Source organism: Nyctereutes procyonoides, unplaced genomic scaffold (assembly GCF_905146905.1).
Source record: "Nyctereutes procyonoides isolate TBG_1078 unplaced genomic scaffold, NYPRO_anot_genome, whole genome shotgun sequence".
NCBI lineage: Eukaryota > Metazoa > Chordata > Mammalia > Carnivora > Canidae > Nyctereutes > Nyctereutes procyonoides.
Genome location: NW_026575146.1, coordinates 77,819,243 through 77,844,459, shown reverse-complemented (window position 1 = coordinate 77,844,459; position 25,217 = coordinate 77,819,243). Strand labels below are relative to the sequence as shown.

The following is a 25,217-nucleotide window of genomic DNA, read 5'->3' as shown; positions in this document are numbered from 1 at the left end:
TGGTGTAGCCACTCTGGAAAACTGTGTGGAGGTTCCTCAAGAAGTTACAAATAGAGCTTCCTTATGACCCAGCAATTGCACTACTGAGTATTTATCCCAAAGATACAGATGCAGTGAAAAGCCGAGACACCTGCACCCCAAAGTTTATAGCACCAATGTCCACAATAGCCACACTGTGGAAGAAGCCACAATATCCTTCAACAGATGAATGGATAAAGAAGATGTGGTGTATCTTTGGATACAATGGAATATTACTCAGCCATCAAAAAGGACTAGTACCTACCATTCGTTTCAATGGAATACAATGGAATATTACTCAGCCATCAAAAAGGACTAGTACCTACCATTCGTTTCAATGTGGATGGAACTGGAGGGTATTATGCTGAGTGAAATAAGTCAATGGAGAAAGACAATTATCCTATGGCTTCAATCATATGTGTGGTATAAGAAATAGTGAAAGAGACTATAAGGGAAAGGAGGGAAACTGAGTGGGAAAAAATTAGAGAGGAAGACAGACCATGACACACTCCTAACTCTGGGGAAACAAACAAAGGTTTGCAGAAGGGGAAGAGGGTCGGGATATGGGGTAATTGGGTGATGGCCACTAAGGAGGACACTTGATGGGATGAGCACTGTTGGCAAATTTAATTTAAATAAAATATTTTTTAAAAGAAATAAAAAAAGATCAGACAGCTAAACATAAGAGTCTAAACTGTAAAAGTCTTAAAAGAAAACACAAAACTTATTGAGACTGGATTTCCCAATGATTTCTTAGATATGACACCCAAAGCAAAGACAACAAAAGAAAAAACAGATGAATGGGATTGCATCAACATGGAAAACTTCTGTGCATCCAAACACAATTGTCAGAGTGGTATCACTAGTTATGGAATGAACAGGATATGAAATACAGTCAATATATTCTAATGGGGCTGCATGGTGATGGGTGGGAGTTACATTGTGTGGCACAGTATAATGTATAGAGTTGTTCGATCACTATGTTGCACACCCGAAACTAATGTCACATTGTGTTCATGTCATATAGTGTCACATTAAAGTTCACTAAAAAATAAAAAGTGACAGCAATGAATGGATTGGAAGGAAACATTTGCAACTCATATCTGGTAAGAGGTTAACATCCAGAATATATAAAGCACTTCTGCAATTCAACAACAAAAAAACAACTTGAACTTGAGGATCCTTCTTTCTTCCCTATTTGCAAAGTCCTCTTTGTGTATAGGGCTCTCTGGAGCTGAGAACCCTTCTCTCCATGTTCCAGGCGGAACTCAAGGTCTGCAATGAAAAATTTGAGAGTAAGGGGAGGAAGTGCCTGCAGACATGTCATGGGAGAGTTGAGGGACAGACCTAGGGATTGACCATGTCAAGCAAATGGGAAATAACTTGTATAGGCTCTTTTTTGAAAAGCACACAGACCTTCACCACAGTGCTCAGTACAGATGCTCCAGGGATGCACTTACCAGAGACGGTGATGGTCTTGACTGTGGTCTTATTGAGGCAGGTGCCAGAGTTATAGACGAGGCAGGTATAGGATCCGCTATCGTTGGCAGTGATGTTGGGGATAAAGAGCTCCTGTGTGAATGGCGGGAGTCTCCCATTGATAAGCCAAGAATACTGTGCAGGTGGGTTAGAGGCTGTGCGGCAGGAGAGACTGAGGTTTGCCCCTAGACGGTAGTAGGAGTCTGAAGGGGAAATGGTGGGTGTGTCCGGGCCATCTGGAGCAAACAGAATAAAGCCACACAGGATAGAATCCCAGGGAAGGGGAACCTCCTAGTCTGCATAAGAGCCACAGTGTCCCTCTAAGCTGGGTCCCAACCTTGTTTTTAAATGTCCCAACCAGGGGATCCCTGGGTGGCTCAGCGGTTTAGCGCCTGCCTTTGGCCCAGGGTGTGATCCTGGAGTCCTAGGATTGAGTCCTACATCAGGCTCCCTGCATGAGCCTGCTTCTCCCCCTGCCTGTGTCTCTGCCTCTCTCTCTCTCTCTCTCTCTCTCTCTCTCTCTCATGAATGAATAAATAAATAAATAAATAAATAAATAAATAAATAAATAAATAAAATCTTTAAAATAAAACAAAATTATAAAATGTCCCAACAAGAAGCCCTCTGTGTTCACTGAGCCTGGGTCTGAGACATGAAGCTGTTTCCCCTCCCAGGCTGCTGACCCTCTCAGGAAGGAGCAGCCCATCCCCTTCTAGTCTTGTTCAGGCTGAGCCTGCCCAAATTTGCAGGACAAGAAGCCATGGCCAGGCTGGGTGTCCAGCTGAGGGTCATGGACATGGACCCCAAAAGGAGGGATGTGGCTTGGCCTCTGGCTGTGTTGACTTGAGCTGACAGCCTGGACCAGGTAGGAACAGAAGTTACTTACAGAGCACATTCAGGGTGAATGGGTCACTACGATCAGCACTCACTGGGTTCCGAGTTTCACACTCATAGGGTCCTGTGTCATTCCTCGTGACACCATGTACAGTGAGAGTCCTGTTGTCCAGGGACAGCTCCAGCCTGGGACTGTCCGGGAGGCTCTTACTGTTTACTGACCACAGGCAGCTTGTGCTCTGAGTCTGAACTTCACACATTAACACTACAGAATCCGCATTCTCCACGGGGCTGGAGTTGTTGCTTGTGATGCTGGGTTTATGTAACTCCGCTGTGCAGACAACAGAGAGACATTGCCCTGTGTGGTACCTGTGATTCCTCAGCAGACATTTTTTTAAAAGATTCTATTTATTAGAGAGAGACAGAGCACATAAGCAAGGGGAGGAACAGGCAGAGGAAGAAGGAGATGCAGATTCCCCACTGAGCAGGGATCCCCACCCAGGCTTCGAACCCAGCTCCCTGGGATCATGACTTGAACTGAAAGCAGATGCTTAACCAACTGAGGCCCCAGGCACCTCTTTCCACAGGTATCATGAGTCAGAGTTGGCATCTGTAGCTCTCAGCCAAACTGAGTCTTTAAAAGAATAAGGCAAGTGTGTATCTCAAGACAAATGCATGCAGATCAGAGCACTGAGAGAAGGTAAGGCCCCTGCTCTGTGTGCCTGAAAGCACAGGCCCTCTCAAATGTGGATTACAGAGCAGTATTTGGTCAGTATTTGGGACAAATGCAGAGAGCCCTGGACCTCTCCTGGTTCATCACAGACCTGCCGGCCTGCCCTAGAGAATGGGTTCCGAGCAATAATTACTGTTGAAGAAACCAGGAACAAGCCCAGAGGTCAGTTCACTTCTCAGCGCCCCCGCCCCACCGCGGCATGGAGACGTAGCACCCCCTGGCCGTTTGATAACGAGTGACATGAGGCAGTGACCCCTTACATGGCAGAGCCGAGTCCAACCGCCAAGCAAAGAGCCAGAGAATGAGCAGGAAGCAGGGGTGGTGAGCGATGAATGATCCATCATCTCTTCAGAGAGGGGTCCTGGGTGCAGGATCCCAGGAGGTCTGGCCACACAGGCTCCCTGCCCTCCAGCGGGAGAGAATCCCCCACCATCCACTCCTTCCCTCCTAAGCAAAAGCAACTGAGTCTGTTACGCGTGGACCCGTGGACCGTGTGCTGGTTTCAGGTGCAGAGTCGGGAGGAGAAGGCAAGTCCCATCCCTTACACCCCAGTGGGAGCCACAGCAACACATCAGGAAACAATCTGATTTCAAGTTCAGCCCAGGCAGGTAAGGATGAGCCCCCTGGGGTGGGGGGGGGGCAGGGGCATTCTCCCTCTGATTGCTGAGGCAGGTCATTCTGAGTAAACTGGAGTGAGCCTCCATTTGGTCTCACTGCCCAGACCAGCATCCCTCCCACTGACGGAGGAGACAATGGGGCTGGGTTTGCAGAGAACTTGGGTGACTGATGTGCTGCTCATCAGTTTGTGTGACCCCGATTCAGTGACTATTTCTCCCTGTGCCTTGGTTTCCCCAGAATGCAAGAGGAATAACGAACGGTAGATGATGTCTGCTTGCCAGGCCTGTGAATTAAGTTTTAACATCCTGAAATATCTGATTTAAATTTTGTCCATAGCAGCTGGTCAATCAAATGGCCTCTGTTCCTGCTTGCCCCACAGGAGAGGGCTCCCTGGGCCTGAATCTGGGTGGAGGAGGAGCTGCCAGGAGCATCTCACTGCTCTGTTGCTCCCTGAGGAGCTGCCTTTCCTCTGGAGGCCCCCAGTCCCCCACAGCAGTTGGCCAATGGACTGGGGACCTGTTATGTCTGTGCTGTCCATTCTGAGCCTCAGGTGAAGGCCCAGGTCCTGCCACTCCCCTCATGTGGCTCTTGACACTGAGCACTTGGCTGGAGACCAGCTTCAGCTTTCGGGAATTCCTTGCTCCCAGTCAGCTCTGCACAGGAGCCCTAACCCCATACTGGCACAGACTCCCAGAGTCACCAGAATCAGGGGCCCCAAGACAGTGGTCTGGGCAGAGGCTTTCTGGGCTGAGGTCTGGGGAGGATCCCTCAGGCATGGCCTTGAATGAGTCCTGCAGGGTCTCTGTCAGGTGATCACAAGAGTCTGGATTCCAGGAAAGGAATTCGTATCTCAGGAAATGTGTCTCCAGTGTGTGTGGGTCCCCACCTAAATGCTTGAACCACTACAGGGACATAATGCAGAGAGGGATGGAGGCCCAGTGCAGGCCTGTGAATCCTGTGTGTGTGAGGTAGAATCCCCCCACCCGACACCAGAGGTGAGAGAGGAATTACTCACGGAATACTCGGAGCTGTCCAGGTACTAGTGCAGTTTCAAATTTTCTGTTTATGATTTGTAAGATGTAGGATCCTGTGTCTTTCAGGGTGATGTTCTGGAACAGCAAGGATCCATTGGGGTATATTATCTCTCTGCCACTGTGTGCAGGCCCCGGGGTAATTACTCGTGTGTCTACTACATATAATACAATTTGATGGACAGGTGCTACAATTTCCCCTCTGAACCAGGTAAGGCCTGCTGTATCCCCAGGCAGATTGAGGACCCGCAGAAGAGCGTCCTTCCCTTCAGCAGCATTGGGAGGCACGGACTCCACAGTGACTTGGGCAGTGGTGAGCGGGTTCCAGGAGATTAAGAGTGAGACTAGGAGGGAAGAAAGGGGACGGATCAGTGTTTGGACCTATGTGTTGGGATGGAGAGCTGGGGCCCTGGATATGGAGCAGGTCCTAATCCCCCAGCCTCCAGGTGTGTGTGTGAGTGTGCACCCGTTTCTGGGTGTCTCTGTGTCTCATGCTGGTCAAGTCAGTGGCATGATGACATTGCTTTTGGGCCTTTGAACTTAATTTCCTTTGTTTTGTATGTTCTTCCTCAGATGTCTGTGGCTCAGTCCATCACTGACCTCAGATACCTGCTCACACTCAGGGGGTCCCTGGGAGAGGCCTGCCCTGACGCCTCCTCTGAGGACCTTCTGTCCTCACACTCTGACCTTTCCCTCCTCTGTTCCCTTCAGGGCCTTTTCAGTACCTGACATGACATTCACCATGATCAAGTGGGATTTATCCCAGGATGCAAGGCTGGTTCACACTCATAAAGCAATCAATGTGATTGATTGTATCAGCAAGAGAAAAAACAAGAACCATATGATCTTCTCAATAGATGCAGAGAAAGCATTTAACAAATTACAGCAGCCATTCCTGATCAAAACTCTTGAGAGTGTAGAGATAGAGGGAACATTCCTCAGCATCTTAAAAGCCATCTACAAAAAGCCCACAGCAAATATCATTCTCAATGGGGAAGCACTGGGAGCCTTTCCCCTAAGATCAGGAACAAGACAGGGATGTCCACTCTCACCACTGCTATTCAACATAGTACTGGAAGTCCTAGCCTCAGCAATAAAGGCAACAAAAGAAATAAAAGGCATTCAAATTGGCAAAGAAGAAGTCAAACTCTCCCTCTTTGCCAATGACATGATACTCTACGTAGAAAACCCAAAAGCCTCCACCCCAAGATCGCTAGAACTCATACAGCCATTTGGCAGTGTGGCAGGAAACAAAATCAATGCCCAGAAGTCAGTGGCATTTCTATACACTAACAATGAGACTGAAGAAAGAGAATTTAAGGAGTCAATCCCATTTACAATTGCACCCAAAAGCATAAGATACCTAGGAATAAACCTAACCAAAGAGGTAAAGGATCTATACCCTAAAAACTATAGAACACTTCTGAAAGAAATTGAGGAAGACACAAAGAGATGGAAAAATATTCCATGCTCATGGATTGGCAGAATTAATATTGTGAAAATGTCAATGTTACCCAGGGCAATTTACACGTTTAATGCAATCCCTATCAAAATACCATGGACTTTCCTCAGACTTAGAACAAATTATCTTAAGATTTGTGTGGAATCCGAAAAGACCCCGAATAGCCGGGGGAATTTTAAAAAAGAAAACCATAGCTGAGGCATCACAATGCCGGATTTCAGGTTGTACTACAAAGCTGTGGTCATCAAGACAGTGTGGTACTGGCACAAAAACAGACACAGAACAATGGAACAGAATAGAGAACCCAGAAGTGGACCCTCAACTTTATGGTCAACCGACATTCTAGATGTCTCTATGGGTCTGTCTTCCTCCCAGAGAAGTGAGCTCAGGGAGCAGGGACTGGTCTGCTCTGTGCTGTACCCCCGGGTGGCCCGGCTGCAAATACCCAGGGCTGAGCGTCCCCAGGGCCCTCCGAGTCTGGCGCTTATCGGTCAGGACCCCAGGGTGGTGGCAAGGGCAGGGTTTGGGGTCCCTGGTGTGGTTGCCGTCGGCTTGCAAAACTGAGTCCCCGGTGAGACGGCCCTTGGGACCCAGCCCCTCACTCCCCACTTGCAGATCCCGAGGCCGTCCCGCCGCTGAGCCGGCTCCCCCGCCCCGCCCGCCGCCCCGTCCCCTGCGGAGCCCCGTCCCGTCCCCCACCCCCACCCCGAGGCCCCAGGCCGCCGCTCCCCCGTCCTCCCGCCCCTCCCAGGGGATCGGCCCCCTCACCTGCCAGCAGGAGCTCCTGCCAGGGGCCGCGCCCTGCTCGGGGAGAGGCCGAGGGGGGCTCCATGGTGCCCGCTGCCCGCTCCGTCCGGCCCGGGTGAGAGCAGCTGCCGCCGCGCAGACGCTCGGGCCCCGCGGTCCCGCCCGACAGCTCCGCGTCCTTCCCCCTCCGCGCGGGGCCGCCTCTGGGGGCGGGGCCGGGTCACGTGGGCCGGGGCGGGGTCTCCGCCGGTTCCCTCCTCTCCCCCCCTCCCTCCCCTCAGGACTCCAGGTCCCCTCCTCCCCTCTGACTTCTGACTCTTTTTTTTAATGTATGTTTTTATTGAAATTCGATTTGCCAACATATAGTATAACACCCAGTGCTCATCCCGTCAAGTGCCCCCCTCAGCGCCCGTCACCCAGTCACCCCATCCCCCCACCCACCTCCCCTTTCCACTACCCCTTGTTCCTTTCCCAGAGTTAGGAGTCTCTCATGTTCTGTCGCCCTCTCTAATTTTTCCCCCTCATTTTCTCTCTTTTCCCCTATAATCCCTTTCACTATTTTTTATATTCCCCGTATGAGTGAAACCACATGATGATTGTCCGATTGACTTAACTTCACTCAGCATAATACCGCCCAGTTCCCCAAATAGCCAAGGGAATACTGAAAAAGAAAACCAGAGCCGGGGGCATTACAATGCCAGATTTCAGGCTGTACTACAAAGTTGGAATTATGAAGACAGTGTGGTACTGGCACAAAAACACACATAGACGGATGGAACAGAATAGAGAACCCAGAAATGGTTCCTCAACTCTATGGTCAACTAATATTCGACAAAGCAGGAAAGACTATCCACTGGAAAAAGGACAGTCTCTTCAATAAATGGTGCTTTATTGGACATCCACATACAGAAGAATGAAACTAGACCACTCTTTTTCACCATACACAAAGATAAACTCAAAATGGATGAAAGATCTAAATGTGAGACAAGATTCCATCAAAATCCTAGAGGAGAACACAGGCAACACCCTTTTTGAACTTGGCCACAGTAACTTCTTCCAAGATACATCCATGAAGGCAAGGGAAACAAAAGCAAAAATGAACTATTGAAACTTAAGATAAAAAGCTTCTGCACAGCAAAGGAAACAATCAACAAAACTAAAAGACAACCAACAGAATGGAAGAAGATGTTTGCAAATAACATATCAGATAAAGAGCTAATATCCAAGATCTACAAAGAACTTATTAAACTCAACAGCAAAGAAACAAACAATTCAATCATGAAATGGGCAAAAGACATGAACAGAAATTCCACAGAGGAAGACATAGACACGGCCAACAAGCACATGAGAAAATGCTCTGCATCACTTGCCATCAGGGAAATACACATCAAAACCACAATGAGATACCACCTCACACCAGTGAGAATGGGGAAAATTAACAAGGCAGGAAAGCAGAAATGTTGGAGAGGATGCGGAGAAAAGGGAACCCTCTTGCAGTGTTGGTGGGAATGTGAACTGGTGCAGCCACTCTGGAAAACTGTGTGGAGGTTCCTCAAAGAGTTAAAAATAGATCTGCCCTAGGACCCAGCAATTGCACTGCTGGGGATTTACCCCAAAGATACAGATGCAGTGAAAGGCCAGAACACCTGCACCCTGATGTTTCTAGCAGCAATGTCCACAATAGCCAAACTGTGGAAGGAGCCTCGGTGTCCATCGAAAGATGAATGGATAAAGAAGATGTGGTTTATGCATACAATGGAATATTACTCAGCCATTAGAAACGACAAATACCCACCATTTGCTTCAATGTGGATGGAACTGGAGGATATTATGCTGAGTGAAGTAAGTTAATCGGAAAAGGACAATCATTATATGGTTTCACTCATTTGGGGAATATAAAAAAATAGTGAAAGGGATTAGAGGGGAAAGGAGAGAAAATGAGTGGGAAATATCAGAAAGGAAGACAGAACATGAGAGACTCCTAACTCTGTGAAACGATCAAGGGGGAAAAGGAGGTGGGCAGGGGGTTGGTGCAACTGGGTGACGGGCACTAAGGGGGGCACTTGACGGGATGAGCACTGGGTGTTATACTATATGTTGGCACATCGAACTCCAATAAAAAAATATATACAAAAAATGAAATGGTTAAAAAAAAGAATCACAAAAAAAGCAGAAAATGGTTCAACAAAAGAAAAAAATGTGGTAAAATGTTACACTTTGGAACTAAGGAAAGGATACAGATATTTTTTGTATTATTTTCCCAACTTTTCTAGATGTTCAAAAATCACACTAGAAAGTTGAAAACATAGGGAGATGTGTAAGAAAGTGACTTGTTACATGAGGTCATGGAAGGTGGCACCTGGACATACAAAGACTAGAGGAAACATCAACACAGGAAGAGAGAACAGTAAGTGCAGAGGCCCTGGGGTAGGAATTAGTCAAGTATGTTTAAGAAGCATAACAAGATCTAGCTTAATGGATATCTTTCAACAAGGAGGAGAATGGTAGGAAATGCAGTTGAATGGGTTGGTAGAGTCTGCAGCATGTAGGACCTATAAGAACTTTAGCCTTTATTCTCCAACTTACTCACTGGAGGGATTCAAGCCTGAGAATGACATGGCCTGTGTTTTAAAAGGTTTTTTTTTATTCTGTGTGTAGTAGAGATACACTGTAGAGAGGCAGAGGGGACCAGTAAGGAGATTGTTGCAATTTAATCCAGGTGAGAGACACAGGTGTGTTGGACCAGAGTGGCACTGGTGGCAGTGGTGACAAGTGGTCTGACTCTGGGTATACATTGAAGATGGAGTCAAATAGGATTTTTCTGGCAGATAGTATGTGAAATGCAAGAGAAACAGAGGAGTAGGGATGACTCCAAAGCTGTTAGACTAAGTAGCTGGAGGAAGTAAGCAGCCATTTGTCCTGAAATGAAGACGGAAAGAGGAACAGTCTTGGGGTGGAGGTGGGAAGAGGTGAGGAAGGATATTAGGAGTTTAACTTTGGGTATGCTAAATCTGAGCTTATTGGACATCCAAATAGTGATGATAAATTGATATTTGGATATATGTGGCTTGAGAGGTCTTGGCTGCAGATAGAAATGTAGTAATCATCAGCATGTAGGTAGTATTGTATTTAAAGCCTTAAGATGGGATTTTAGCATGAAGTGTGAGTGAGGGTGGGAAGTAAAGAAGAGAGGGCTGAGAACCAACCCTCAAAGGACTCCCAGGTCTAGAGGGTGGGAAGATGACAAACATGACAAAACAGTGGAGACTTCCAGAGAGCAACTGGAGAAGCAGGAGGAAAGCCATGTGTGCTGATAGGTAAACATGTACCAGTCTAATTCAAGTAAGATGAATGCTGAGAATTAGACATTAGATTAGCAACATGGAGGCTACCTTTCAAGGAATTTTGCCAAAAAGGGATGGAAGGTTTAGGAAGGAGTGGAATCAAGATAGGATATATATATATATTATTTTAATACAGTGAGAGAATTGGTAGCATGTTTGCATTCTGATGAGAATGAGTTGATATAAGGGAAAACTGAGCTCACCTGACAACATCCCAATCTGAGTGGCAAAAATCCAAGAAGGAGAAAGACATCTAATGACCTACCCATGTGGGCAGCTCCTCCCCACCTTCCCCTCCCTACCTTTGGGTGCAAGAGATACAGCCTCTTCCTCATCCCTTCCAGAAGCCTTGGCATTATAGACTTTGATCATGTCTATGCTCCTGACTAATGCACATCAGGTTGAATGGAGTCTGTCCCAAATAGAGTCATACTGAGAATGAGCCAAAAACACTGTATCACCCTTGGCCAGAAAGTACTACAGGGACAGACCTGATGACAACTGTGATTCCTGAGTAGTCACCTCACTTGGTATAACTGGCCTCCAGACTGGTGTTAGGAAGGGAAGCTGCAACCTCTGAATGTGAGGTGGAAGCCTTCAGGATGGATGGGAGCCTGTGTCCAATCCTGCTGCCTCCATCCTAGCGATGTTGAGTCTCCTTCAAGTGAAGCTGGCATCCTCTGTCATAGAGCTAAACACACACCTGGCTCAGGAGTTGGAGGAGCTGAAGGAAGGTGCAGGACAAGATGGGCCAGCAGAAGAGCAACATCTGGGGGTTAGCCACAGAAGTGCCTGCCTGGATCAGATTTTTTTAAAGATTTTATTTATTTATTTATTTATTTATTTATTTATTTATTTATTTATTTATTTATTGGGGGCTTTCAGAGAGAGAGAGAGAGAGAAATAAGAGTTTTATTATTGAATAAGCATTAAACCAGAATGTGATATGCACCACATTTGACCCTCTAAGAAATTGCACAGAGAAAGCTCAGCCCCTTACATAGCCAGACGGATGCTACTCATTACATACACGTTGTAGTCTGAACACTAATCAAGTAAGAGCATTTGACAGTACCATTTGTCACACATAGTTCATCCTAAATTAGCCTGGTGATTGGGGGTGACCATCTGTGCTAGTTAATTGGTTTTATCAAGGAAAAGTAAACTCATATCTTTTTTAAGACTTTACTTATTTATTTAAGAGAGAGAGAGAGCATGAGCAGGGGGAGAGGAAGAGGGAGAAGCATACTCCCTGCTCAGCAGAGGGCTCGATCCCAGGACCCAGGAATCATGACCTGAGCCCAAGGCAGATGCTTAACTGAATGAGCCATCCAGGCATCCCTAAACCTCTCATATCTTTATGACTGAAGGTAGTTCTACAAAGCTAGTATGAGGTGCCATCACCTAAGTTAGGCTCCTACCCTTTCCCAGAAACTGGGAAGGGACACCTGGATGGCTCAGCAGGTGGGCATCTGCTTTTCACTCAGGTCATGATCCTAGAGTCCCAAGATTGAGCCCCAATCTGCTTCTCTCTCTGCCCCTCTCCCTGCTCATGCTCTCTCTCTCTCTCTCTCTCTCTCTCTCTGTTTTCTGTCTCTCTCTATCTAAAATAAATAAATAAAATCTTTGAAGGAAAAAAAAGAAACTAAGAAATAATCTGGGGGCACCATCTTTCTTGCTGATTCTGTTTCAAAGAGATGGATTCCCATGTCCTTGAGAAAGACATCCCCGAGTTATAAAGGGGGCAATAGGCCTATTTAGATGTTTTAAAGATTTACATACATCTCAAAGGGACAGAGAAAGCATTTACTTACAATTACATATTTCCTAAAGAAAATATTTCTGAAAAAAAGGGGGATCTCTTTCCCTTTTTGCACCAGGGAAAACTAATTTTCCTTTCTTTCTCAATTTGTAGGGATCCCTGGGTGGCGCAGCGGTTTGGCGCCTGCCTTTGGCCCAGGGCGCGATCCTGGAGACCCGGGGTCGAATCCCACATCAGGCTCCCGGTGCATGGAGCCTGCTTCTCCCTCTGCCTGTGTCTCTGCCTCTCTCTCTCTCTCTCTCTCTGTGACTATCATAAAAAAAAAAAAAAAACTTTCTCTTTTTGTATTTACCCTTTCGGGGGTGATTGCAGGAAAGAAGTGTCTGTCATGCCAAATGCTACAAAACTAGCCTGAGGAATGCCTGGCAGCATGTTGGTGACCTTGGTAAAGGCAACTTAACAAAAGAGGAAGATGGAGAGATGATCAGGTGAGTGGAAGGTGAACAAGTAGAAGAAAATAATGGTATCCAGAGACTGGAAGACACTTGTCTGAGAAGAGAAGGGGCAGTACAAGGAGTGCAAGACCAACAAAGTGATTTTTTTTCAATGAGTGGCTTCAGAGAATGTGTACGATGCGGAAACAGCTGATGCAGATGGGGAAGTGGAAGGCTGCCTCAGCCACCATTACCCTGAGAAGTACCATCTTTGGGGAATTTCTTGGGGCAATGGCCCTTTTAGGTTCTTTAAAGTTCAAGTCTGCAGTATAAATAACAGTGAAGGTTTAGGCTCAGGGTCAAGGCTCAGCCTTGTCCGGGTTGGGTATTGGTTATAAGAAGATATTCATGGTCAGAACATGGGCTTGGATGGGGTGAGAGTTAAGGAACTTGTGATTCTGGGATCAGATTAGAGGTCAGTGTCCAGAGGACAGAGGCTGATCTTCAGATACTATAAAACCTGAACTTCATTCTGTCTCTTTCTATTTCTCCTTCTCCATTCCATAACTAAGTTTCTTTTGCTCCTATATTTAATGTTTCTTTCTCCCTCTTCCTCTCTTTCTGCCTCTCTCTTTTCCTTAAAGATGAGGGAGACAAGAAAGGGGTTAAGGAAAATTGTCTCTCTCACCATTACTTTTGCAACTCATGCCTGCAGAACTTAAACAGCTTTAAAAGTTGGTTCTTTGTTGGTTGAAATTGACTTTAGACCCAACATGAATAATTTAGAAATCAAATGAGCATAATCTGGCTCAAGTCTCTGCAAATAAATGAAATCTAAATTCCAATTCCTTTTTCTTCTGGAGTAGCTCCAGTAACTCCCTGGAGTAGTTCTTTTTTTTTTTTTTTTTTTTTCCAGTGGATCAGTCACTTGTATTCGATTTTTTAAATCTTGTGACTGGTTTCACAAATACAATTGGGCAAAAACCTTACTCCTGTAAGGGGAAATCAGACCTGACTAATCCTCATTCTGGCACTAAAAGAAGAATTACATGTTTGTAAGTGCAGATACAGTTAAATACCATAATAGTAGGGACAATAAAGGATCAGCTACAGAGGAAATAGCTATAACTTACAAAAAGGACAAACCATTAAAAACACAAAAGAATTATGCTAGAAATTAACCTAGCCTTCTCCCACTAAAGTCTTCCAGTTGGAAATAGCAAAATATTCTTCTAAAATAACTTCTAGGTGATTATATTTAGAAATTAATGACAGTAAGAGCATCTGTCTCAAACCCAGCACACTTTTTACAGAGCATCTTATAATTTCCAATAGAAGAGTCACAGTGCAGAACTATGGGTTTTAGAGAAAACCCATGTCTCCCTCTGTACATACTTATTTGGAAAGGGCCACTTGGCTTGTCACTGGGCCCAAGGTGGAATCTGGATGCCAGGTGCACTGGACTAAATATGTGTGTCCCATCCCACAATTCATATGTTGAAACCCTAATCCTAGTATGAAGGTGTTTGACCTTGAAGCCTTTGAGAGATAATTAGATCATAAGGGTGGAGGTCTTGTGAATGGGATTAGCCCATTCACACCATAGTGGTCCGGGTTCTCCAGAAAAACAGGACCAATAGGATGTATATAGATATATAGAACGAAATTTATTATGAAGAATTGGTTTATGCAGTTATGGGGGCTAAGAACCCTCATGATCTGCTGTCTGCAAGCTGGAGGCCCAGGGAAGTAGGTGTTGTCATTCTTTTATTTATTTGTTTGTTTGTTTGTTTGTTTAGAGAGTGGGGGGAGGGGCAGAGGGAGCAGGAGACAGAAAGAGATTTTAAGCAGGCTCCATGTGCTCAGTGCGCAGCCCATCTTCGTCTCACAACCCTGAAATCATGATCTCAGCTGAAACCAAGAGTCGGATGCCTGACTGAACCACCCAAGAGTCCCAAGGTGGTGTCCTTCTGATGCAAACCTTGGGCCTAAGAACCAAGGAACCAGTGGTGTAAATCCTAGTCCAAATCCAAAGGCCAGAGAATTAAAGGGCTGATGTTGGAGGGCAGAAGAAGACAGAAGTTATAGCTGAAGCATAGAGCATATCCCTCCTTCCTCCACCTTTTTATTCTATTTGGGCCCTCAGCAGATTGGAAGAGGCCCACTTGCATTGGTGTGGGCCATCTTTGCTCAGTTCACCAATTCAAATGCTGTTCTCTTCTGGAAACAGCCTCACAGTTAACCCATAAATAATGTTTTACTAGCTATGTGGGCATCCCTGAGCCCAGTCAAGTTGAAGATTAAATCAACCACCACAGGGGCACCTGGGTGTCTCAGTGGTTGAGTATCTGCCTTTGGCTCAGGTCATGATACCGGGGTCCTGGGATCAAGTCCTGCATCGAGCTCCCCACTGGGAGACGGCTTCTCCCTCTGCCTATGTCTCTGCCTCTCTCTGTGTCTCACGAATGAATAAATAAAATCTTTAAAAATCAAACAGGGACACCTGGGTGGTTCAGTGGTTGAGCATCTGCCTTCAGCTCAGGGCGTAGTCCTGGAGTCCTGGGATCGAGTCCCACATCGGGCTCCCTACATGGGGCCTGCTTCTCCCTCTGCCTGTGTCTCTGCATCTCTCTCTCTATCCCTCTCTCCCTCAATCTCTCTCTGTCTCTCATAAATAAATAAGTAAATCTTTTTTAAAAATAAAAATAGAACTCAATCAGTCAATCAACCATCATAGCACTCTTTTGGAACCAGTTAGCTTTCCTTTGGCCATGTGAAGCTACAATGAGAAATATCCCATCTGTAGCCCACAAGAGGGCATCCTGATCTTGAACTCCCAGCTTCCAAAACTGTGAGAAATAAACTTCAGTTGCTGATAAGCCATGGTATTTTGTTGTAGAAGGTCAAACTGACAAAGTCACCGAGCCACGAACACCAAGGGCACTGTGACCTGAAATACATATCACATACTGGGTGCAAACTACCAAACCGTGATGCTGGGTGTGCACAGCAACATCCATCATCCATGGAAAATATGTGTATGGGATCAGACAAGTGGGAATGGAAGATACAGGCATACACCTCAGATGGTTCAGATACCCATGGCACCTGTTCCTGATGCTTTCCCCTCCACCTACACCTATGGGCTCATGGATATTCCCTGTGATCTGTTTATAGAGAAGGGAAACAACAGACCAGGTTTATGAACAGATCTGTATGATGGGATGGTGCCAGGCAATGTATAGATACTGGGTTAGCACTGCATCCATGTGGCCCTGAAGGAGCGATGTAGGGAATTTCTTCAGGTGGTGAAACTTCAGGGGTCCACCTTGTGGGAGAGATGGATGTCCTTAGGTCCACTTATGCATGGATCCATATGAGCCACCTGATCAAGGACTTGGAAAGAATAAAAGTATAAAGAAAAAAAAGAAAAAAGTAAAAGTATAAAATGAAGACAGGGAGGATATGTAGATGGTCCTCTGGAGGTAGACACAGAGTGTGAAGGTGTTCATGACCCACGCTGATGCCCACCAGAACACATGCAGTGAGGAATAGCCGCGTGATGTGGGCAGGAGTGGAAGCTCCACATGGTTTACAACAAATGGGCTAACTCTGCAAGGCTGACCAGGCTGTTGACTATACTCAGTGCCCAAACCAACAGAGGCAGAGGCCAGTTTAAGCCCATTATGGTGTTGTTCTACAGCAGGACTACACAAGGCATGCACCATCATGAAGAGGACTGAGCTTTATCCTCACAGGAATATACACATGCCTGAATCCACATGCGTGGGTTCCCATTCACCTTCCTTAGACACCCAATGCTTCTGTCAACAGTGCCATTTAGGAACTTAGAAAATGTCTTTTGTATTGTTACGGTGTCCCATGAGGAAGTGGGGTAATTAACTCGCAGCCATGGAGCTCACCAATCTTCCCAGGTGTCCCATTACACGGAGACAGTTAGCTTATCAGGGTGATAGAATGGCCCCTGATGGCACTGGATGAGAGATGGTACCCTGGTATCCATCAGGAATGTAGGTCTTAAATCGGTAGTCAGTCTACTGTGCCACATCCCCTATAGCCAGAATGCAAGAATCCATGAAACTCCAGGAGAATAAGGGAGAGCCCCTCCCACTACTGTACCCAATAAACCACTTCTGGTCTCTTTGACCTTGAGATTAGGTGGGTGAAGAACCCATCATAATTCTAGTCAACTGGAAGCCACTTCAGCCCAGTCATTTTGTGCTTCCCCACGTGGCTATAACAGAAAGCAAAAAGTAGGAGCATCCTGCTAATCACCAGATGGAGCGTGACCGCCAGAGGGAGGTTGGGTCACCGGGTCAGGGAGGACTATGTTTGGAAGCCAGGTGAGGTGTAAGGGGTACATCTTCATATTTCCATGGCCAGTGGCCCTGCTCCATGCAAAACTACAGACACTCAATAAAGATCATCAAACACCCACACCTCATAAGAATGAAGATTTGTGTCACACGACAATTGCTTAGACTAGGTGTTGGCAGGTAGTAAGATGATATGGAATGGGTGGGGTAAGGAGCCAGTTCTGGTTACCACTGGCTACACATCCAGGACCTTTGCAGCCTTGTTTTTACATTATTTTCTTCCCCATCTTCCTCTCACCATGGCATATGAAGAACTGGTCATCACTGTGGGCATCCAACTCATTATCACTAGCATGCCATGTTGTTGCTGTGATTAAGTAATGGATGGGAATTGTGTATCTTCTATACCGAGGACTCTGGTTTTCATCTGGACAAGGGAAGGGGGTGGGTGTGAGCAGGAAGAGGGTGGACCAGGCGGGACACCTGGTGTCCTCCCCTTGCTCTGTGCTGTGGGTGGCAGATCTTTGGGGCTGCATCGGTGGGGCAACTGCCTGCCCTCCAGCTATGTTCCAGGAGGAGCCCCAACTAGTAGACAAGAGGGAGGACTCTGAGTAACACTGGGGTGATAATTCCCTAGCAACCTCCCTACGGTGTAGACTGGGTGGCCTTTTCAGCCTGAAATCAGAGCACCTACCAGGCAGCCCTCTGAAAACCTCCCCCGCGTACCCTTCCCCCTACAGATTCCAATAATAGTAAAGACTTTTCCTCACCTTTCTTGGGCCCAGAATGGTTACAAAGACCAAAAAAATCAGCCTCGAGAAACTGTGCAAAATCTCTTCTTTCTCTATTCCTCACAAACCCTATGTCAAGTTTCTCGGGTAGGATGAGTCCCCCTTGGGTAGGAGTCCCTCCCTGCTAAGAGAGAGGTCTCATTGGTGGTGTGATGGTGTGACACCACCTCCCAGATCATGGTGATGTCCACGTACCTTTAGCCCAAGCATCCTGGAGGCTCTGCTACCCTCCAAGGTGGAATGGGGACATGCACCTGAACAGTGAAGGAAGGTCCTGAGATGGCAAATCTCTCACTGGGCTCCTCTTATCCCCATGCCAGATCTCTGCATGTCCTGCCCTCCCCTCACAGAGAAATCTCAGCATTCAGGGAAAGGACGATGTCTTTTTTTTTTTAAGATTTCATTTATTTATTCGTGAGAAACACAGAGAGAGAGACAGAGACATAGGCAGAGGGAGAAGCAGGCTCCCTTTAGGGAGCCTGACACAGGACTCAGTCCCAGCACTCCGGGATCACAACCTGAGCCAAAGGCAGATGCTCAACCACTGAGCCACCCAGGAGCCCCAAGGACGATATCTTTATCATCAGACACCTGTGACCACTGCTTAACTATCCCCTCACCCAGAGGGCAAGTTCAGCTACCCCCAGGTGCTTCCACTTGTTGTTATCAGGCCATGAAGTATCTGGATGTACCAGGGGATGGCAATTCATGGAGAGGACAAGGAAACAAATTCAGTGTCCAAGGCTGTTTGTTCATGAAATCAGAGGGAAGGTTAGTTTAGGGGTCAGCAAGGAGCTAAGAGCCATAGGGAAATGAGGTCAGCAGAGAGGCATCCCACACCAGGGGCTAGGGATAGCTCAAGCACCATCATTTGTGTAGGGACCTCCCCAGTCTGGAGAACTGGGTCCGGCTCTTCTTAGAGTCCTCCATCACAGAGAAGACCCCAATTGTCCTGGCATGATTCAACAAGGAGCTGGAACCTTGGGTCATGCAGCCCTGAATGTCCAATGCAGAATATATCCCACCTAGAGAGTGAGTCAAAGGACAGCACGCTTAAAGTCCGAAGACCCAGGAATCCAGGATCCCTCCAGGGACCCTCAGATCTAGAGACCCTGCTTAATCCCCTCCTCCCTCAGACCCAGGAATCGAGTTCCCAGCTACCACCACCCCCTTCAAACCCTTGAGTCAGGGCCTCAAGAACCCTCCCACCTCAGAACCAGTGAATCCAGGCCCCCAACCCTGCATTCTTGGGACCCGGCCATCAGCACTCACCTTCCCGGAGAGTAATGTAACCACTATAACAGTGAGTGGTGCCACTGGGGCATGTAACTTTTTCTGGGTTTTCTGGGCAGGATCCAAAGATCTGCAGACAGACGGGACACTGCAAATCTCCCGGGGCAGGGGCAGCTGAAAAGTATAGAGAAGGTGAGGGTCGATAGCTCTGCTCCTTGCTGTAACCACCCCCCTCTATCCCTGGGGTCCCTGTGTCTCCCCATGGCTCAGTGTTCATGGTCCCACCCAACCCACTGGGATTCCATACCTGAACGAGGGAGAGAGTTCAACAGGACACTGGTACTGCTGGCCCTGTTGCATCTGTTGGAGGAGCAGAAATGGGCATAGGAGGCCACCAGTACTCCAGGGGGGGCCGAGTGTATGGTGATAGTTGGGGCATCCTGCGTCCTGCCCTTGCTGCAACCTTTGCTTCCTACTATGATTGATTTGTGTCCTGAGGGGCGAGAGAGCAAAAGCTGGGCTGGGGCAGGGGGATCTTATGATCAAGGTAGAGCCAGGGACTCCCCAACCCTCAGCAGGCAGGTGGAGGGTAAGCGCAGATGCCTGATTTCTAGGGCACACTGAGTGTAGGGGGATGGCTGGGGACCCGAGCCAGCTCTGCCTTCCATCGGTTCTCCCTCAAACGTCACTTGCTCCAGCAGCTTCCCCGGACACCCGCTTTCAAGCCTGGCAACCTTCACCTAGTTCCCCCTACCTCTTTCCCCTCGGAGTGGCTCTTTTCTTCACATCTGCACCTTACTCTGTTTTGTCTGTATTTTTTGCTACCTCCCCACTGGCGTGTACAGCTGGAGGAAGGCAGACTCAAGGCGTCCATGGTGCCTTTGACAGTGCTTGACACACAGCAGATGCTCAGTAAATCTCAGATGAAATTAGTGAGGTTACTCTGTGCTGGGTGTTTTCAGCCCTTTGCGCACAGACTATGACAAGCACCTGGCAAGGTAGGTACTATTACTGCTGTCATTTCACCCCATTTCCAGAAGGGGGAACCAAGCCCCAGAAAGAGGAAGACCTGAGCTTAGAATGTGAGGCATGAGGGGAATGTGGCAGGAAATTCAGGGGACAGGACCCAGGATGGGGACACTTGGGACCCTGAGCAGCCCACGTACCTACGTCGATGAGCAGAAGTGTTTCCTGACACACCTCCCCAATGTTACAAAGCTCGTAGTTATTTGCAGTCCACTTGATGGGTGTCTGAGACAGATGTTGATGGCTGTGCAACATGATCCCCCGTTGACAGGTCAGAAAAGCTAGGGAGGAGTTGGTATGTATGGGTCCATGTAAGCCAGGGAATCAGCCATGTCTCTCCCTCTGGATACCATACTTGAGAAGGTGGCCATGTTCTTGGGTCATTCTCCAGGTGACCTGGCCACAGAGTCCCCCAATCTCAGATTTAGAAGGGACCTTGGAAGTTGGGGTCTCATCCCCATTCTTTACCCTGTTTTTGCCTGAACACCTTGGAGAGCCTTTCTCAATGATCCTTAAGGAAGAGCCCTCCTCCCTTTGGGTGTGACAGGTACAATGGCTCTTCTTTCGCCTGAGTCAAACTCTACTTCCCTTACCCATCTGGATGAGGAGGGTAGTCAGCCACCATATATTTCCATATTTTCTTTTTTTCTATTTATTTATTTATTTATTTATTTATTTATTTATTTATTTATTTATTTATTTATGATAGTCACAGAGAGAGAGAGAGAGAGAGAGAGAGAGAGAGGCAGAGACACAGGCAGAGGGAGAAGCAGGCTCCATGCACCGGGAGCCCGACGTGGGATTCGATCCCGGATCTCCAGGATCGTGCCCTGGGCCAAAGGCAGGCGCCAAACCGCTGCGCCACCCAGGGATCCCCATATTTTCTTTTTTTCTAAGATTTGTTTCTTTATTTGAGAGGGAGAGAAAGAGGGGAGCGGCTAAAGGAGAGGGAGAGAGAGAAACACAAGCATACCCCGCTGCTAAGCATGGGGCCCGACGTGGGGCTCAATCCACAACCCTGAGATCACGACCCAAGCTAAAACCAAGAGTCAGATGCTCAACCCACTGTACCACCCAGGCGCCCCCACCATATATTTCTTTTCACTGGAAACCCTATGTTCCAGGCCAAAATACTCAAATGCCTAGTGTGCACTGAGCATCTACTATGTGCCTGGCTATACTGGTTGCTTTCCACGGACTAGCTCATGTAAGCCTCCTAGGGAGCTCCCTTCACCCGGATTACCTCATTTCCTCACAGCAACCTCCAGTGTAGGTGGCATAATCATCATCACCCCACCATCAAGTTGGGAAATAGAGGCAGAGACTGGTTTAGGAGCTTGCCCTGTGTCCCACCACAAGTAATTGGCAGGGCTGAGCTCAGAACACAGGTGTTCCGTCTCCTCGAGGTGGGTGCTGACCATCCTCGGCTACCTGGGGCCAAGGTATTGAGCCCTTGGGAGTCAATTTGAAAACCATGAGCCTAGATCTTGTCTTCAGCCTTCATGTGGCCAGCAGGGATGGTTTCCTAGACGCAGAAGCACCCAGGCTGGTGAGGAGGCATCCACAAGCACGCAACCTCCACCAGCCCCAAGAGGGAGGCCTGCTCATCTCCCCACTATACAGATGACACAACCACGCTCTGTTGTCTGCTCCAAGGCTTGTCCCACTTCACGCCTCCACCCCCCTCCCCTGCCTTGCCCCCACTTCCCTATCTTGGTCAATGGCATCTCCTCTCTTGCAGCTGCTCTGGTAAAATATTGCCATCATTTTTTGGCAACTGCCTTCCTCTTAGGTTGCACCCATCAGGAAGTCCTGTGACTTCAGCCCCAAAATACCACCAGGACCTGCCAGCTTCTCACCATCTCTACTGCTTCCCCCAGGGCCAAGACCACTGGCCCTCACCTGCTTCCCCCTGATTTCCCAGCCCCACCCCCAGCAGCCAGGGGGATCCTCATTAGGGGTAAGTTGATTCATGTAGCTCCTCTGCTCAGAAGACTCCATAAGGTCCCCATCCTTCTCAGCATAAAATTCCTAGAATTTAAACTGACTGTAAAGGCTCCGGAATCTGGCTTAAATAAACATTCAGATTGCTAGTGGGTCCTCCAGCCCCAGGCTGTGCTTTTTGTGCCCCTGACACTCACCATTAGGCCTGCAGTCCTCACTCACTTTGATGGACCCAATTTCCTGAGTCCCATTAAGCAGGTCGCAGCCTGGTTGGGACGTGCATCCTTGGACTCTCAGAATTTGGAAGATATTCCCTGTGGACGGGAGCAGGGAGGGAGTAAAGGAGACGTTGCTGGCACCACCTCACCCTCGGGAGAGGCGCAGCTCTGGGAAGCCAGGCCCACCTTCCTCAGGTCCCAGCTTCTGTCCTTCACCAGAGAACCAGATCTTGGTCTTCAGACCCCCCCAATTCCACCATTTCAGCACCCCATGGGGGACCTGCTGTCCTGGCTCACCTCCTCTGATCCAGACTGCCCCACGGTAGCAGTGTGTGCTCCCAGCTGGGCAGGTCAGCTCTGTTGCAGATTCACAGTCTTCTGTAGACAAGCAGACTGGACATCGCAGGGAGCCCGGGCCTGGGGAAGTGAGAGAAGGCTCTGGATTCAGATGGAAGCCAGTTTTCCCTTACCCCCATCCCTGTTTTGCTGGTCCCTAGAAGCAACCTCCCCCGTCTCCCACAAATGCACTCTCCTTGGCTCCTCTCTTGCAGGCACACCAGGGAATCGGGGACAGGTGGCAAGGGAGAGAGCAACGGGGGAGGAGAGGGACAGGAGAACTTTGGACGGGCACCTAGGCTGGGGAACTGGGTGGGGCGAGGTTGGGGAGGGGTGCCCTGGGAGGAACCAGTGAGTTCACCTGCAGGTTCCCTGAAACACCAGACCCTGGTGTCCACAAATCATTCCAAAGAGTAAAGGAAACACAACACATTGCCCCAAACCTGATTTGTGATACCAGCAAGGATAGGAGTATAGTCCATGTCCTGTAATAATGCTGTGTGGTAACAGACGGGAGCTATATTTGTGGTGAGCACAGCGTTGGACACAGCTGTCCAATCACTGTGTTGTATGCCTGAAACTAATGTCCCATTGTGTGTCAACCAGACTCAAATAAAACTAAAGAAAAAGAAGTTACAGGTTAATTTCACTTTGGAAGAGGAATTGCCAAAACCCTAAACAAAACATGAGCAAATCAAATTCTAAATAGAAAAAGGAGGAGGTGGAGGAGGAGAAGAAGAAGAAAAGAGCATGCACCAGGTTAGGGCCATGCTACAGTCTAAGCTAGGTGTAGGAAATGAGTGTGGTTTGCTGCTCAGTGACCAATAGAAGAAGGGGTGCTGAGGGAGGGAGTCCCAGGGAGAGTGGACAGGGAGGGAGGAGGGAAGAGGGATCTAAATGGATGCTGCCTCTGTGCTCACTTCCACTCCTCAGCCCTGCTGCACCCCTGCCCCTGACAGCTCCTTCTCTTCCCTTCTGCCTCCACCTCCCAACCTCCCCTTATACCTGTGGTGGAGGGCAGGGACCAGAGTGGGAGGGTGGTAGACAGGCTGTTGCAGTTGTCTTTCTCCCGGCACACATGGGTGTAGGAGAGGATGGAGAGGCCAGGGCCTGCCCTGTGCTCCCTGATGAGGACATCCTGATCCGCCGCCGCAGTGCAGCCCTTGCTGATCACCACATTCACTTGGGGTCCTGCACCAAGAAAGAGAGGCAGACCCTAGACTCCTGAGTCTAAGGGAGGAGGGGCTGAGGGCCTGGACTCCTGCATCTGAGGGAGGAGGGGCTGGGGGCGTGGACCCCTGGGTCTGAGGGAGGAGGGGGCTGGGGATCAGGACTCCGGGGTCCTAGAGGGAAAGTCTGCATGGTGGTCTAGGGTGAGAGGCTGGAGAGGTGACTGGGTGCCCCAAGGGCTGTTCCTGCTGAGGAGAGGACAGCTCCTTGGCTGGGGACAGGGGGGCTTCTGAGTCCCTACAACAGAGTACAGTAGGACTGGACAGGGAGGGATGTCTCTCCTGGAAGAGGGTGGAAGTCGAGCATGGGGCCCACAGGGCCCTTCTTACCATTCTCAATGAGGATCAGTGTGTCTTGGCAACCCCAGCCATCTTCACATGACTCCTGGCCAGCCGTCCACTCAAGGGGCAGTTCCAACACATCTCTCAAAGAATTATGTGTCCCCGACTGACAGGTCAGGGCCTGCACTCCTGAGATGGGAAGAGAAATCCGTCTGAGCCCATCCTCTAGGAAAACACCCTCCCAGGTTGGGGTCCTCACTCACGGGGCAGCATGAGGGTCACGCCCAGGAGAGCCAGCTGCAGGGCAGGGCTCATGATGAGGGCAGCTGGAACTCTTGCTCCTGGGCTTTCTCCCGGGTACCCAGACCTTTTATATCTTGCCAGAAAAAGGAAGGAGGGAGAGCCTTGATAGAGGAAGTCTAGGCCCAGCCTGAGTCTCACTGGATAAGAAATCGGGTCCTCCTTCCTTCCCTGGACCCAGGAGTCCAGGCCCCCTGACCGCCCCCCCCCAGCAGTTAGAAACATCGCAGACCCCAGGCCCCATTGGTCCAGCTCTCGAGTCCCCTTTCCTCCTGAGCCCCACTAGGCAGGTGTCCACCCCCATGCTGTTTCAGGGTAGTATGGCAAGGCAGTTGCCTCACACCAGTCTGGCACCTTCTGGCCCCAGGTGGGGATATGGCCCAACTACCTGTGATGACATTGTGTGGTGGCCCCTGTGGGCACTGACAACTCCCTGCTCTAACCTCTGCCTGCCATGGATTCTTGCTCCTCATTTATCTCTTTCCTTCTTGCATTGCTTGCCATTTTATTCCCTCTCCCCACCCTGATGTTCCCTCCTGCTTTCTCTTCCTCTGTTCTCCCCACTCCAAGCCCAATCCAGGCCCCAGACTTTATTTTTATTTATTTGAGAGAAAGCATGAGCAAGAGAGAGAAAGCACAGGAGCAGAGGCAGAGGAGGGAGCTAGACACAGAGCTAGATCCCAGGACCCTGAGATCATGACCTGAATTGAAGGCAGATGCTTAACCAGCTGAGCCACCCAGGTGCCCCACCACCACCAGGCCACCAGGGAACTGAAGTTCCAGGCTGGGGAGAGAGGTGATTGTGGAAAATGAATCTCTGTCAAAGACAGGATATTCCTGGGCAGCCCCAGTGGTACAGAGGTTTAGCGCCGCCTGCAGCCCGGGGTGTGGTCCTGGAAACCCAGGATCGAGTCCCAGGTCGGGCTCCCTGCATGAAGCCTGCTTCTCCCTCTGCCTGTGTCTCTGCCTCTGTGTGTGTGTGTGTGTGTGTGTGTGTGTGTCTCATGAATAAATAATTTTTTAAAAAAATAGACAGGATGAAGAGCAGGTGATGTGAAA

General features: G+C 48.6%; 1 protein-coding gene across 1 annotated transcript in view; it reads right to left on the bottom strand.

Annotated features, from left to right (window-relative positions):
- The window catches only part of CD177 (CD177 molecule), a 38,100-nt gene extending 13,922 nt beyond the window's left edge, over positions 1 to 24,178 (bottom strand). The window contains exons 1-10 of the mRNA XM_055311966.1: positions 24,122 to 24,178; positions 23,907 to 24,047; positions 23,353 to 23,538; positions 22,309 to 22,428; positions 21,991 to 22,107; positions 19,990 to 20,130; positions 19,131 to 19,316; positions 18,863 to 18,997; positions 2,384 to 2,662; positions 1,479 to 1,733 (exon numbers count right to left, since the gene is read on the bottom strand). Of these exons, the coding sequence (XP_055167941.1) occupies positions 1,479 to 1,733; positions 2,384 to 2,662; positions 18,863 to 18,997; positions 19,131 to 19,316; positions 19,990 to 20,130; positions 21,991 to 22,107; positions 22,309 to 22,428; positions 23,353 to 23,538; positions 23,907 to 24,047; positions 24,122 to 24,173 (1,612 nt within the window). The 5' untranslated portion in view covers positions 24,174 to 24,178. The remainder of the gene's footprint in view (positions 1 to 1,478; positions 1,734 to 2,383; positions 2,663 to 18,862; positions 18,998 to 19,130; positions 19,317 to 19,989; positions 20,131 to 21,990; positions 22,108 to 22,308; positions 22,429 to 23,352; positions 23,539 to 23,906; positions 24,048 to 24,121) is intronic.
- Between the last annotated feature and the right edge of the window lie 1,039 nt (positions 24,179 to 25,217).